Here is a 16138-nt window from a genome sequence, read left to right as displayed (position 1 = left end):
TGAAACCAGAGCCCTCTCTTGTGATTGGCCAACCGCTTTGAGATGTCCTGCCCCTTAGCCTTTTAAATACAATGTGTTTGAGCGCTGGCCAATAGAAGCGCAAGTGTTACATAGTGATGTCATTTTGATGCGGAAGTAAACAAAGGAGTCCAATGGAGGCGTTTCAGGCAGGGAGGGGAGTGTGTGGGAGAGAAACTCCCTCTGGAGGGATCGTTAGGATTTTAGCCTTTGCAGACCATTTACATGCACCCATACACACACCATACATTTATGGAACCCTTTTTTTTTAGGTAGCTGTATTTTCATATTAAAAGAAAAGAGTTCGACTGGGTTTTATCATCTTGTATTTATTTGCCCCCCCACCATGTCATCTCACGCTCGCTCTGCCCTTCCCATCATTCCTCGCTGTTCCTCATATGTGTGTTTGCTCTCATTCTCTGTTTGTGTGCACATCATCAGGAAAGAGCTTAGACAACAGCTCGCTTAAGGCGCAATCCAGCACGAGCTCCCAGCCCGATAGCTCTCAGGGCTCCTCAGCTGCTGTGTTCTGTAAGTCAGCATGGCCCTCCAAATGCAGCCTGTCACACACACACACACACACTCACACTCACACTCACACTCACACTCACACTCACTCACACTCACACTCACACTCACACTCACACACACTGCACTATCAATTCCACTTGACTAAAACCTCCCTTGTGTGTATTTCATCCAGCGTCCCTGCATGTATTAAAAGCATACATGTGCTACCATTTAGCACCACTAATTCCCCCTTAGTACCCCTGACTTAAACTGTGCTTTATGTCTCCATTACAGTGTTCTTAGACGGCACCATACTACTTGTTGACAGTCTAACACATCCAATAACAACATAAATAGGGAAGGAAAAAAAACAAGCCATTCTAGATAACCGTGAGATGCTTTGTAGTATTTCTACTCCTATATTATACCCCGCCCCCTGTCTGCCAATGCAACATGTTTGTAGAATAACTCATAGTCTCGTTCTCATGGGCGCACATGGAATAGCAACACAAGACTGCTCCATGACTATCTGCGTCTTTGTTTGTCAGACATTTCCAAGCATGACTTTTGTTCTGTGTTCCCTTCAACATCTGTGTGGCAAACTTTGTTTTTCATCTTAATGGCCATCATGCCATCAACATGCTCCCATGTGCACTGTCTCCCATGTTCCTCCCTTCCTTCCATCCTAAACTCAGCTACCACAAAGTTTGCTGACCTGCTGGGCTCAGTGCGTAGGGGCTCAGGGCCCACATCCGACGGGGAAGGGACATCCTGCACTCCACCTCCCGCTGCCCTCTCCGCCCCCTCCCCTCCACACACCCCCATGCAGAGTAAGTAGACAAGGGAGAGTACTGTAGACGACCGCTGGAAGAGAAAATAGAGGACATCAAACATAAATCGGCATTCACACTTCCTCGGTCAATGCCTGCGAAGATGGATCGATTCCGTCTTTTATGTCATGTTGGAAAATAAGTAAAACTGCTTATTTTTAAGATCAACGTAGTGTTTTATTTGATCTGCATCCCTAGTTTTTTCTGCATCTTTAAAAATCCCTATAAGATTTGTGCAGTTTTTCTTTATTGTCAAACATTTTAAGTTAGCACTATAAAGCTATTACATTTTAAAACAACCCATAACTGCAGAATATAAAATATATCGATAAATTAATTATAATTCCCTTTTTATACATGGTTTATACCAGATTTAGCACTTCAGTATGGATGAATTGGATAGAATCGATGGGTACCCACATTATCACTGAATTATACGAATTTGCGACGTTATAAGCAAAAACGGACATCAAAACAGGTGACGCTAGGTAGTCAAATTGAATGTTTTTTATTATTTTTTAAATATGATTATAATTGCGTAGTTGTGCATCCATTAAATGTTTTACATTTTTGAAGGATACCTGGAAATTATTAATAATTGTATACAAATGAAAGGCTTTCGGATAAATGAAAATATATAAAACTTTGGTTTTAATGAAAACCACCGGACCTCTAAATCTTCTTCTGTAAGGACTTTGTAGTGCAAAAAACCTGTTATAATTAGTAATGTAGATAATGTAATTTAATGTATAGTTCCCTCAATATCAGAATTCCTTTATTTGTCCTGCAACGGTGACATTTATTGTATTACAGCAGCAGAAGTATAGTGCAGAAAATGTTACAAAAAATATACAAATAAGAGGATTTTTGTATTTCTTCATCCCTTTTTGTTCTCTAATCTATTTATTTACATTACTCCACCACCATCCACCCATCCTTCCTGCATTGCTGGCCCTCAGTGTCTCGGCTCACTGACCTGGTAAGCAGCGTTCGCAGGGCGGCGCCGGCGGCCCCTGTGCTCGATTCTGACGCTGCACCCGCGCCGGTGCCTAGCGCCAGGCCCACCCCTCTAAACGCACACACCACCTCCCCACATCCCCCCCACTCCCCCTCCAGCCCTCCCCTGTCTTCTTCCCAGAGTGAGTACCGACCTTACACATATTCGCCAATCACGGGTCCTAACCGAATGACATCCACTCACTGCAGGCCTGTGCGTGAGCAAGCGTGTGTAACAGCCAGTGTATTCTGCTTTTGGAGCATAACATACATTGTACGTGTGGTAAACTGCTCTTCAGGTTAGAAGTTGGACCCTCTGGATGTGTGTGATTTTTGCTTCTATTAACATAATCTTCAGTCGGCATACTGCACGCAGATGTAAGCATTGTTTGGTTGCTTTTGAATAGTTGTGATGTACACTTATACACAGGTGACATTGTTTGTGGTGTTTGTGACAGTCCATCAGGATCACATGACTGACTCATGTCTTTTTGTACGTTTGATATTATTTGTGTACCCAACTAATCGAGTGCATTCAGTGCATTTTTCCCAGATGGTTCTAAAAAAATGCAATTAAAGCAAGTTCACTATGAAGCATACATTTCCAGCTCATTACAATAATGACCAGAGAAGTTGAAACTTTATTTTGAGTTGTTTCACATAAAACAAGATGTTAGGGTTCTAACTGCCTTTGCCTGAGCACATGGGTTGTTGTGAAAACCAGAATAACTGCGCCTCGATACGTCCAACTGTTGCAATAGCCTCTGATTCTATATATTTTCTGTGCCTGTGTCTGTTTTTCCTCTGCAGTACGCAAACAGGAAATTATCAAGATCACCGAGCAGCTGATTGAAGCAATCAACAATGGAGACTTTGAGGCATATGCGTGAGTCTGCGTTGTTTGTGTGTGGGTAAAATGCATAGTTTAAAATGAATGTGTGTCGTCATTAACATGCCCTTCTCCTTCCTCTTCAGTAAGATCTGTGACCCTGGACTCACTTCGTTTGAGCCGGAGGCGCTGGGCAACCTGGTAGAGGGCATGGATTTCCATAGATTCTACTTTGAAAACCGTAAGATTGATAGATTTGGTGATAATTGTCTTTTTCTTTAAATCTTTCTATTTATTTATCTGGTCCATTTGTAATTCTAATGTTAGCATACACGTCTCACAAATCACAAATTGGGGCTCAGAAAGAAAAATGTCTTCTTTCATCTATACATTTGCCTTATTGCCGGTTTCAGGTGTCAGAAATAGACCACATTAGATAAAAAATGGGTCAAATACGGTTAAACATTCAAAGCTCCACCCTAAAAGAAATTCCCACAAAATTCCCACAAAACTCCCACATCCACTCAAATGAAAAATTATTTGTGTTACATTTGCAAATCACATTACAAAGTTAATTGAACTTCCAAATTAGTGTTCCCTTGCTTATTCTTTCACCTGACATTGTTTTTGTCCTCTTTTTCAGTTTTGGCAAAGAACAGCAAGCCCATCCACACCACCATCCTCAACCCCCACGTCCACATGATCGGCGAGGACGCGGCCTGCATCGCTTACATCCGCCTGACTCAGTTTGTGGACAACCAGGGTTGGCCGCGGTCCAGCCAGTCAGAGGAAACTCGCGTCTGGCATCGCAGAGACAGCAAGTGGCAGAACATCCACTTCCACTGCTCGGGCGCCCCGGCTGCGCCACTTCAGTGAGGTATGAGCGAAACACTGACAGCAGGAGATGTAATGCACATACTCTTGTTCTTTGGAAAGGAGCTGCAGCTGTTGTACCTTTACTGTGCACTTTGAGGGAATGACATACTTTGAGCGATCACATTAATACAGCAAAGACAACAGTATATTATTGTGCACATTGTCTGCATTGCTGTTTTTTTTTAAATGATCAGTTAGATGAGTTTTTTCCCGTTACATGGATATAAAACATTCATAGTTTTATTAAATGAACATGCCCTCAGACACTGTTTCCTGCAAGATGTTGCGGGAGGGCCCCGGTACCGGGGTCTCTCGGGCTTAACAGGTTACGTTTTGTATGATTCCAGTCAGACTTGTTTTTAAATATTTATAATTTAAATTCAAACCAACAAACATTGTCCAATTTGTATAAATAAACCTGTCAGCAATTTGTTCTAAAACTGCAGTGAAAATAAATCAAGTTTTAAAGATTCTGCATAGCATTGTGTGCCTTACATTACGCCATGCTTTAATGTTCAACAAGCTCTTTATTTTTCTCATACTGCCTGTGCTGCAGCACCTCATTTCACCCTCTGTCTGAAACCAGAGCCCAGTCTGCTCTGATTGGTTAGCTGGCCGGATTGTAGCCTTTGCAGACCATTTACATGCACAAAAACCTATATAACACACTACAGGAAAGAGAAAACCCTACAAAGAATAATAGGGCCTCTTCAAGCGGAAGAAACTGATCAATACTTGAATGTGTTGTGTTAATAAGGGGGATGACATCATCAGCATTAATTCAGTAATCCATAGAAACATTTGGCAGGAAGCAAATAAGCCAATATCCCAAAATGTCGAACTATTCCTTTCATTATGAAGATCTGATCTCAGTCATACATTAATAATGCGGTTTTGTTTTCTTTTTCAGGGTGGAATGCCATATCTTTGTCTGTCAGGAGTGATCAGCAGGAGGACGAGGAGGGGACGAAAGAACAAGTCCAGTGTCGGTTTGGGGAAAGGCCCCTCATCAACAAACCCCCCTTCACTGGACGCCTAGCCTCAACCCCCAGCATGCATCTCTTCTTCTTTTTATTCTACTACTACTCTCCCCTTTGCTTGTCACCTGTCCTACAACATCTTCTGACAACTATCAAACGACAACTCGACATCCCTCACCACACTGGGTGTTGGGGGGGGGGGGGGGTTTCCTTCTTCCTTATATCAACCCTCTTGTCCTCCTGTGAATCTACACTTGTGTGACATAAAAACTGCACTGGAAATACGTTATGTAAAGTTTTAAGTAAAATCTATTATTATCATTACTATATTATTATTATTATTATTATTATTATCATCACACAGTTGCAATTGTATATGTAATTTGTATAATTCAACATTTCTGATGCCAGTGGTTTTTAGAGTCGAAGGGTTTTTAGTTTTTTCTCTTATCTTTTTAAGGAAGCATGTTTTTTCCCCTATATTAACAGTGGCTGTTTTTTATTGTGGCTATTAAGTGGAAAATGATATTGGCAGTTTTTGGTCATTTGCTTCTTGTATGTTAGCTATGATTATGCGCCCAAACACATGCACATGTTTTTGATTGTTTTGGGGAGTTCTTTTTTTTGGAAGGGGTGGGTCCGATGTGTGAATGTTGAGAATGAGTCTTTATGAAAGTGTGAATGTGCAAAAGGAGAGCCCATACATAGTGCGAGATGTAATGACAGTTTGAGGAATCTGGTGTTTCCCTCGCTGCAATGTCAACCACCGTAGAATGGGTTATCTAAGCTCAGTGTCTTCCTGTCTCAAAGAAATTCAAACATACAAAAACGCACGCAATAGGAGTTTTACCCTGATCTCTCCATCTATTAAAACGCTGTCATGGTGGAAAGCCCTGCGCTCTCGCACCCTGAATGGGGAGGTCTCAAAAAATAATAAATTTTTTCTGTAAGCAAGAATGTTCCCTTTGTGGTTTTGTACTGCTGCTATCATGAGAAAAACATCAGTTTGTCATTACAATTTTCTTAATATTACAAGATGTTAAATCTATGAAAGAACATACAGACTTAATTATATATGACAACTTCCACATGTTCTGTGAGAAAAGCATCCAGATAATAAAGCAGATGTCATGGGAACCAAAAATTATTAATTTAAAAAAAATCATTACATTTAATTACATTTTTGGGATGAGATATTTTTAACTAGATTCAGACGTTCTTTTACATATTTTTGGGGGCTCATGATAACAAGTGTAATATATCATACTGACTTCAAAGTTAGTTATTGTAAACGCATGAAACTGAGCACTATTTTTGCTACAGTTGGAGTAAAACTGACATGTTTTATTGTGCTGCCCTTTCTCACACAATAATAATCCAGACAAAATCTACATTTTTTTTGATGTATGATTGAGACTTTGCTAGGCAACCGCTGAATATCCGCTTGAAGCATAAAGTGTTTTTCTTAAAAGTCACGATAATTTGTTATGCTCAAATCTCTGTGCTTTTCTGAAAACACCTCTTTTAACAATCAAAATAACTAAAGTGGTCTAAAGGAGGATTGACCTTTCTCACTTCCAGTAACTTTCAACACTTACACATCAATAATGAAGACTCAAAAGTGTGTGTTTAAAGCCTCTACAAGTGTGAGGAGTTTCATGCCATAGCATTAGGTGTGTGTGTGTGTGTGTGTGTGTGTGTGTGTGTGTGTGTGTTTTCTTTACAAGTCTATAGATTATATATTTGAGGTTTGTGTTGTGTGAGGATGGAAAGAGAAGGCGTTATTTCGGAGGACATATCAGTCCCCTGCCTTCAGATGTGGACTTTTTATCTTGTGAATTTTATGTTTTTTTTCATGTATTGTGTTTTTATCAGCTTTTTATGATATGAAGTGCTTGTGCCAGCGGTGGCAGGATTTATCCGATTGAGTTTGCAGCACTGAAAACCGTTTTTGTTGGGTTTCTTTCTTGCGATCAGCTCCTCTGTACTTCGCTTGTCCACCATTGGCTGCCTTCACGTTTGTCTCGCTCCTATTGGTCAGACCAAGATATAAAAGAGACCGGGCAGTCGCTTTGGTGAATAGTCCTCAGGTTTCTATTTATTTTGAATATTTATTTATTTATTTTAAGTGGATATTTGTATTGTTTTTTTTTTCCTATTTTACAGCTCATGCATTCGTGCAAGTACTGTCTGTTGTTGTTTAAAGGGAAACTACTCCATGTAAAACACACTGTTTTGAAAGGGATAGTACACCCAATTTGCGTCCTGCATGTGTTTTGTTTTTTTGTAACGACCAACATGGTGTGATTTATTATTATTTTCCTGCTTTTTTTCCTCTACAACCTTTGTTTGAAGTTGTCTTTAACATTATTTCTGCTGTTTTATGGTGTCCACCGTTCTCTTCCACTTAGGTCATTACCATCTATCTCTTTAAATCTCATATAATACAGGATTGTATTTTGTCCCATCATCGCTCCTTATTTAGGGGATGAAGCTTTTATCAAAGGAAGGATGTTTTTTTTATCAAGGTCAACCGATAAGTAGTTATGAAATCGTGTCTCATAAAGTAACAGTGTTAAGTTGACCCTGTACTGAAAGTAAAAGTTCAAAGGTTACCCGCAGGTGTTCAATGTGTGATCGTGCTGACCAGACTCCCCCACCCCCTTCCAAAAAAAGGAGATAGCAGCATGTACAGTACACAGGTGTTGTTATTTTTTTCTTCATAGTGTGTTTACTACCCTTGATGATCACCATAATAGTTTCACAAATGAGGTAGTAGACGGTAATAAACACTGCAGCTAGCTAGCTAGTTAGCATCGTAGCTGGCATTTTTTTTGCATGACAGTCAACAGGACACTTGCTGTTTTGTTTTATATTTGGTTTCTCATTTTCTCCTGAATGCTGGTATACTCAACCTTTCTCTGTCTATTTTCTCAGCTTTTTAAGTGCATATAACTATTTTTGTCTCAAAATGATATCATGAAGTTGATCAGGATGTTAATGATTGTGGCACCATGAGGATGTTGACCGTGAAGATGAGCATGTTATGAAAATGAGTTTGCATGCTTTCCTATGGGGCTCTGTGTTGTCAGTGCAGAAGGGCTGCCTTTTGACGTATCTGAGAACCACAAAGGGGTTTATCTCTGTAGAACAAGGAGAAGCTCACAATTTAATGATTGATCAGGGCTGCACAATTATGTCCTAAACACCCGTTCTGATTACATCATGATGTTGATACATGATCATTTTCCCTTGTATCGCATTGTATCAAAAGACTTTTCATCACAGACATTTTTTACATTTTTAACTAAATAAATGTAAAAACTTTGATAAATCATGATGTTGTAGGAATGATTAAAGCTAATATGAAAAAAAGTGATATACACATATAAACTACAATCACTACTCTCTGCTGCCTTCCTGTCAGCTGTTTGTTTCACGTGAAGCGTTACTGAGATAAACTGGAGCCTCTGTTTCTCTCTGAACCTCGGCCATCTTCTTTCTCCAGACAGTGAACAAGTGGCACAGACAACACGGAGCCGGCACCTCTTCGTCGGGGGTCTTTCCCTCTTTCTCCCATTCCCTCTGTTTCCATCCTAACTCGATCATTTCTCTGCAGTTGGCTCTTTCTGCTTTCCCATTGTCTCTTTTTGCCACTTTCTTCTGTACAATAATATGAACCCTCTAGTTCCCTGACTCTTCCGATTATTGCTCTGTCCTCTTACACGTGTTTCTATAACTTCAAGACAATGTGTTAAGGTGTTATCAATAAAATGATCATTTAAATAGAAAAGTGAATCTGTTTCAGCTTTGATATTTAGTAAGTAACTCGGGACAGAAGCCATTAATGTTTCTTCCTGACCACGTAGAGAACAAGAGATTCACATCTAATGGGCAGTAACAAACACATTGATAAATGTTCAATAATGGTGAAGTAAATGCTGCTATTCAAAGATAAAGACAAGATTAATGTTAGTGGTTAGTTTTAAAATGGGACAAACATTTCTACATCCACAACTTAAAGACTTAGTCAGGGCTTTGTCAGCATTTTTAATATGTTTTATTTTAAACGAGACTCCTTGTTTATGATGTTTAGTTTATTGTCAGCTATACTTTCTAATCCATATCCATACCAATTTAAACAACTGTACATCGTTAAAATCATTTATCAAGAAAATAATCCAAACATTTGCCCAAATTTGAGGTTTTGATGTTTTTATTTAAATATTGTCTGATACTTATTGACAACAAACGATATCAACATTTATTGACTTAATGATTCACTTTATTGATATTTGCTAAACTAATCCAAACTATTTCTAAGAGAACATTTTGTTTGTTTTCTTGCAACTTTGTGTTCCTCTAATCTAACCTTGAAGAGAAATATAAACATTACCACACAAGTTATTACAAAAATGAAATAATATATGAAATGTCTGACGGTCAACAGTCACACATGATGAACAGATTATAGGTGAATAACACACAGCTGCACTAAACACATGTATCAAACACTGATGTTAATGTATCAGGATAGTCTTTGAGATAATACCGTTTAGAGAGAGCTATTAACTAATTGGGTAAAAATAAGTTATTGTGAAAGTACAAAAATAAAAAGTAAAGAAAATGCTTTGTGTTTAAATGATTTACACATAAAGATCAAACGTACAGTATGGTTATTTCTCATCTCTGGAAACATTAATAGAAACAAGTGACACAAAGTGATTGCTTTAAATGAACCCGTTTTCAACATATTTACATTACAAACACCATTTTCTTAATTCTAACTACATTTATGCTTTAGTGTGTCATTCTGAATTTGAAAATATATTTAATATTATAAAACAAGTGAATGTGTTACATTATGTTATCCTCTGAAAGAGAAAAGGGCTTATCTATTTCTGTAACCTGAATCTCTGAATGTTATTGAACTTTCAAATTACAGGATTGACATCTTTAAACAACAAAGTGGAAATATTTGTAACTGACAAAAAACACCACTTAATTAAAAATGATAATCACTCAGACCTCACCACACTACCTGAGCATCTCAGAGGAATCTCAGTTTGACAGATTTTGATATCAGCAGTTTTAGCATCACCAGCTTTTCCAATACTGAACCATGGGAAGAGTTTCTCAGTGAAAGTGTCTCTGTGAGTGCAGATGGGAGTCATGTCTTCAGGGTCGTAGAAGGACACCTCCCCCCTGTCATAGTCCAGCTGGACTCTGATCCTCTGGAGATTCTTCTTCACTCTGACAGTCTCACCATCACCATTAGTGAATTCTCCACTGCGATGTTTTAAACACCAGATTCCATATTCTGGTGAGACAAATGTCTTTCCCTTCCTGTCAGCTGACTCTTTAGTCAAACCTACAACCCAGTGAGGATGATCTCCCACCTCCACCTCCCAGCTGTGTTTCCCTGAGCTGAAGCCCTCAGAGCCCAGAACATCAGCATACTTAGTGAATCTCTCTGGATTATCAGGAAGCTGCTGATCTTTGTCTCCTTGTCTCACACTGGTCAGATCATCAGACAGATAGAGCCAGCGGCTTGCAGTGTTTGGGTCCAGAATGACAGGACTGAAGTGGACCTGGTCCTTCATCTTCTCCCAGACTCTGAAGGACAGGTTGCCCAGGTGTTTGGCCACATCTGTCAGCGCTCCTGAGAGCAGCTGTGGGTCTGACAGTGAGCTCTGGACTCTGGCTCTGCTCTGAGTGGCTTTATAACTGCTGAGGAAGGGCCCGTTGTGTTTCTGCAGCTCTTCTTCAACAGCAGAGATACTGTGTGACAGAGAGGAGATGTGCTCCTGAATGCTCTTCATCTCTCTGCTGATAGTCTTCCCCTTCTGCTCCTCTTCCTCCCTCAGAGCTGCCAGTCTGGACTCCTCTTCCTCTTTCAGGAACTGATGGAGCTTGTTGAACTCTGCTCTGATCTGCCTCTCTGTGGACAGCAGCTGCTTCTTGGACACTTGAGTCACTTCATTGTATGTTTCCTCCACTCGTTTGTATTTGTCCCTCTTGTCCTGCAGAGACTCTAAGTCAGATTTCAGCAGGTCCTTCAGCTCAATGACTGCTTGTTCTACAGGAACCACCTTGTGACTCTGGTGGAGAGAAAACTCACAGACAGGACACACAGCTCTATCTTCATCCTTACAGAACCAATAAGGGACTTCTGGATGTTTACTACACACCACCTCCTCTTTCTCCTTTTCTTTTTCTGTCTCAGGTGAACATTGTTTCTGCTTCTCAACAAAGGAGTCAGCCAGCTCCTTCAGAGTTAAATTCACTGCCGGTTCATCCGTTGTGGACTTTCTTTTACAAATGGGACAGTTTTTGTTCTTACTTTGTTCCCAGAATTTCTGCAGGCAGCTCGAACAGAAGCTGTGGTTGCAGCTCAGAGACACAGGATCTCTGAAAGTCTCTGAACACACATGGCAGCTCAGGAAACTTTCAAAAAGAGCGGTTTTCTCAGCCATTTTCGCAGATATTTCAATGATCCCTTAACAGCACGACTCACCAAATCAGTGTCCCTTTTGAATAACAGATTGGTATCCTTCTAGTTTGTGTTTAAAGTGAAGATTCTCCACCCTGTAATGGCGTCTCGGCTCCGTTCAGAAATGGCGGTAAATCAGGTTTCACTTTCACTTTCTAACGTTTCAATTAGATAACTGAAAACTGACAATTAATTATCCTACCAGCAGATGGTGGTGTTGGATAAATTAACAGATAATACAGTGAATTTCACGTGAAATCTCTGAGAGTTGCTAGTAAAAAAAACACAATAATACACATTGAAATAAAAAATCAATGTAGGCCTATGCCTACATCAAATACGTAGGTCAAAACCAAATGTCATAATTTGTAATCAAAATATTCACTATATAAAATTGTCTTACACATTCGAACATCATTTTAATTGAATGACAATTTCCTAGAAACTGAAAAAACACTGTAAAATACGTTTATTTTTACAGATCCTTTTGAAATTCACAAGCACATAAAAGAACAAGATTTGTACTGACTTGTACACAAACATGTCAATGACGAGAGTGAACCGTTTATTTATGAAAGAACTCACAAACCTCCCTGAATACAGAGAATTGCATTTCACACAAACCAACACAGTCTCACTCCCTGATCGTCCAATAGCGACGCTTGGTCAGGGTCCTTTGGCGTGCAGTTGTGACGCACCGAGTCTCCTTCAGCTTCATAGACGGACGCAAAGAGCTTTCAACTGATTGCAATGTATTCCCATCGGCGGCGGTATTTGACGCTCACCCCTCGATTCCACCGGGTCCGTCTGCGTCGCGTCATGGCTGCGCCGCGGTTTTGGTCCTGCCTCCTCCGGCGTCAAACCCTACCGGGCGCGTTTCAGAAGCATTTCAGAAGCGGAGCGTCTTGCCTGCCGGCTCGCAGTTTTTGTTGATTTGGGCATATTTCCTGGACAGGCTACTTTGTACAGTATAGACAAAGTTAATAATAATTGTAATATTCCAGTTATAAACGACATGAATCAAAGATGTGTTGCTGTATTTCAGTGGTAAAAAAATGCATTCATCATCATAATTATTCTATATGTATAATTTACACAGTGCCTGTAAACCGGAGGAGAACGCTGGCATTCCTCCTCCTACTTGAAAGACTACGGAGGGATAGGGTCTGCAAAATTAGTTTATTTTGGGGATGGGCCGGATGCTCTGACCGGCGCCTCTGCAACGCCTTGCGTCGCGTCGAAAATAGACTTGCATCCTATTTTGAGCAGAGCCCAGCACTGAGGCGCTTCTGGGACGCTTCTGAGCTGTAACGCGGCGTGTCTGGTGGAATAGCACCCATTGACTAGAGTGGCCGCGATCTTTGCGAACGCCGCGGAGTGCAGCCGTAATGCGGCCGTAATGCGGCCGTAATGCGGCCGTAATGCGGCCGTAACGCGACGCAGACGGACCCAGTGGAATCCAGGGGTCAGGGAAGTACAGCATTCGTCCATGTCGGCGGCAGTTATAGGCAATGTGAGCGTCCATTCCCATTGGATAACGGAGAATTTTACACCCGGAAGTAAGTATTCTCCTTACTGTCGATTGATTTTACAGTGATATCTGAACTACTCATCAACTCAAAAACACCAGATTATCCTTGTTAATTACACAACATTGATTGGTTTAAATTGTGGACAATGCTTTTGTGTTTTTCCCCTTCAATTCTGAAAAACAAATAGTTGTATCGGAGTTTAGGATGGCTGAAGACACTACACTACCCATAATCCTCAGCTATCGTTTGGGACTGCAGCATCCGCTTTGCTCGACAAACCCCGTGATTAGTCCTCAAGCTCTGTGATTGGTTGACCTCCGAATGTATTCCATATGAAAAGAAAACGTTTCGGAAAAGATCAAATCATACTTTATTCAGCAGTGCTTGCTTTACTCTTTGAAAGTCATCACATACAGTACATGCATTGTAATAAATGGTTCGGCTGCATTAAATATTACACATCTGTCGTAGTTCTTTATTTATCTACAGAGATCGGGCCTCAGAATAGACCGGAAACCATTCTTTTACCGTTCTGTTTTAATTTCACAATAAAGTTAATAGTAATATTTTGTTTGATATTATAATTTTTTATTAACTAGACCGCTGGGTCATGTTAAGACCATATTTTCTGTGTTGCTGTGGGTTTTTTCCATCACTTTTGTGTTACAAATATCAAAACAATATATGTGTGGATAACTAAATATATCCGTCGTAAACTAAACCGGAAACAGCAGTACATTTGACCGTTTTTTAACCCGCATCACCTAGTGGTTAAACCACGTTATTACACGTTTACAGTAATTGCAATGCAGGTAGATTGTGTTGTTTTTAATGACTGTTTTTAAATGCCTTTTTCTTAAATAGAAAAGTGAATCTGTTTCAGCTTTGATATTTAGTAAGTAATTCGGGACAGAAGCCATTAATGTTTCTTCCTGATCACGTAGAGAACAAGAGATTCACATCTAATGGGCAGTAACAAACACATTGATAAATGTTCAATAATGGTGAAATAAATGCTGCTATTCAAATATAAAGACAAGATTAATGTTAGTTTTAAAATGGGACAAAAATTTCTACATCCACAACTTAAAGACTTAGTCAGGGCTTTGTCAGCATTTTTAATATGTTTTATTTTAAACGAGACTCCTTGTTTATGATGTTTAGTTTAATGCCAGCTATACTTTCTAATCCATATCCATACCAATTTAAACAACTGTACATCGTTAAAATCATTTATCAAGAAAATAATCCAAACAGTTGCCCAAATTTGAGGTTTTTATGTTTTTATTATTTAAATATTGTCTGATACTTATTGACAACAAACGATATCAACATTAATCGACTTAATGATTAACTGTATTGATTTTTGCTAAACTAATCCAAACAATTTCTAAGAGAACATTTTGTTTCATTTTCTTGCAACTTTGTGATCCTCTGATCTAACCTTGAAAAACAATATAAACACTACCACACAAGTTATTAAGAATTTCTACAGTCAAACCAGCACGAATAAGGAAGGAGATTTATTTCAATTAAAATGAAATAATGTATTAAATGTCTGACGGTCAACAGTCAAACATGATAAACAGATTACAGGTGAATAACACACAGCTGCACTAAACACAACATGTGTCAAACACTGATGTTAATGTATCAGGATAATATAGTCTCTGGGATAATAAAAATTATGTTTAACTGACAAAAAACACCACTTAATTAAAATGATAATCACTCAGATCTCACCACACTACCTGAGCATCACAGAGGAATCTCAGTTAGCCTGTTAAACCCCAAGGACCCTCCGAAGGGTCCGAAAATGCTACATCTGCTAGCACCAGTGTGATCTCTGAAGTGTCATTTATGAAACTATTAATGTTCCACACCCAGCTGACGGGAAGAAACTCAGCTAACTGACTATATGAAAAAAAAATAAAAAAAAATAATAATAATTCCCACAAGAAGCCTTTCAATGAGCCCTTAGCAAATACGGACTAATGCTATTTCTGCTCATAACTCACAAAAATTATCATTTATAATTATACTTTCTGCACAAACAACACATCATCTGAAAGCTGAGATTCCACAGATTCCATTGGCATAGGTCTCATCACTGCACGGCCAGAACTCACTGAGCTAGCAGCCAGAACATAGCAAATAAACAACATCAGTTGTCAAATCCATGACAATAATTAGCAGGTTAAATTTTACAATAATAATTTTTTTTTATTTTTTTTTATTTTTTTTTTATGGAATGAATAACTATAGTGATGATTCAATGTTATAAAATGATTTTTACAGTCTGGTACCTGAAAAAGGTCAAATGGCACTGATGGAACCAGATGTGCCCAAATGTGCCCAAAGCTTATTTTTTTCCCTAAATATCTCTAAAAAGGTCAATTTTCACTTGTTTTGCCTCAATCTTGATACAGGGTACTTATTATATGTTATAATTTTGATTCCTAAAGCTTTTAGGCTACTAACCCATCATTCAAGGGTGGTTTTCACTATAAGTAATGGTTTTTTGTTAGGCGGAGGTAAGAATTTACACTTTTTTACTATGTTCCATCTGAATTCACTCTGACACAGAAAGATCTATATTGATTCTGACACTTCTACATCCATCTCACAGATGTAACCTTGCTTTGAGAAAAAAGATGATTAATTTAACCCTTTTAGAAGTGAAGTTATAGTCATTTGTTCTGGGCATGTCATTTTCGAGCCTGAAACCTGAAAAACAGGCTTGGGGTCTAACAGGTTAAACAGATTTTGATATCAGCAGTTTGAAGTAAAAAGATATGATTCTACACTGTATTGAAGTAAACATATATTATTTTGAATTGTATTTTAGTGAACATGTATTGTTTGAACTGTTTTAAGTAATCACAACGGTTTTGGGTAATCACATATATAGAAATGATATTCTCTCTTACAACTCACTGACCCAGGGATGCTGTTTCACACACACACCTCTACTTTTCACCCCTACACCAGATGTTGTTTTTAAGGTCGTTAAAGACATCATTAAATATCTGCACAAAGGTTTAAATGTCGGAGAAGGAATAGTTTATGTGAAA

At 39.1% G+C, this 16138-nt stretch overlaps 2 protein-coding genes across 26 annotated transcripts in view; one reads left to right on the top strand and one right to left on the bottom strand.

The window, feature by feature from the left end:
* camk2b1 (calcium/calmodulin-dependent protein kinase (CaM kinase) II beta 1) overlaps positions 1–8832 on the top strand; it is a 68002-nt gene extending 59170 nt beyond the window's left edge. For 13 of the 25 annotated variants that reach the window (XM_034117838.1, XM_034117837.1, XM_034117833.1 and 10 more), the window contains 7 exons: positions 460–549; positions 1224–1358; positions 2318–2497; positions 3165–3240; positions 3330–3424; positions 3827–4060; positions 4970–8832. In XM_034117838.1, the coding sequence (XP_033973729.1) occupies positions 460–549; positions 1224–1358; positions 2318–2497; positions 3165–3240; positions 3330–3424; positions 3827–4059 (809 nt within the window). In that variant the 3' untranslated portion in view covers position 4060; positions 4970–8832. The remainder of the gene's footprint in view (positions 1–459; positions 550–1223; positions 1359–2317; positions 2498–3164; positions 3241–3329; positions 3425–3826; positions 4061–4969) is intronic. The other 12 variants (XM_034117849.1, XM_034117848.1, XM_034117845.1 and 9 more) reach the window with 1 other exon arrangement.
* Positions 8833–9266: 434 nt separating this feature from the next.
* On the bottom strand, positions 9267–11650 carry LOC117472429 (nuclear factor 7, brain-like). Its single transcript, XM_034117596.1, has one exon. The coding sequence runs from the start codon at positions 11513–11515 to the stop codon at positions 10058–10060; it is 1458 nt and encodes a 485-aa protein (XP_033973487.1). The 5' UTR covers positions 11516–11650; the 3' UTR covers positions 9267–10057.
* Between the last annotated feature and the right edge of the window lie 4488 nt (positions 11651–16138).

This window comes from Trematomus bernacchii, unplaced genomic scaffold, assembly GCF_902827165.1.
Source record: "Trematomus bernacchii unplaced genomic scaffold, fTreBer1.1, whole genome shotgun sequence".
Taxonomy (NCBI): Eukaryota; Metazoa; Chordata; class Actinopteri; order Perciformes; family Nototheniidae; genus Trematomus; species Trematomus bernacchii.
The sequence above is the reverse complement of the archived record's forward strand: the minus strand, read 5'-3'. Positions and strand labels throughout refer to the sequence as shown.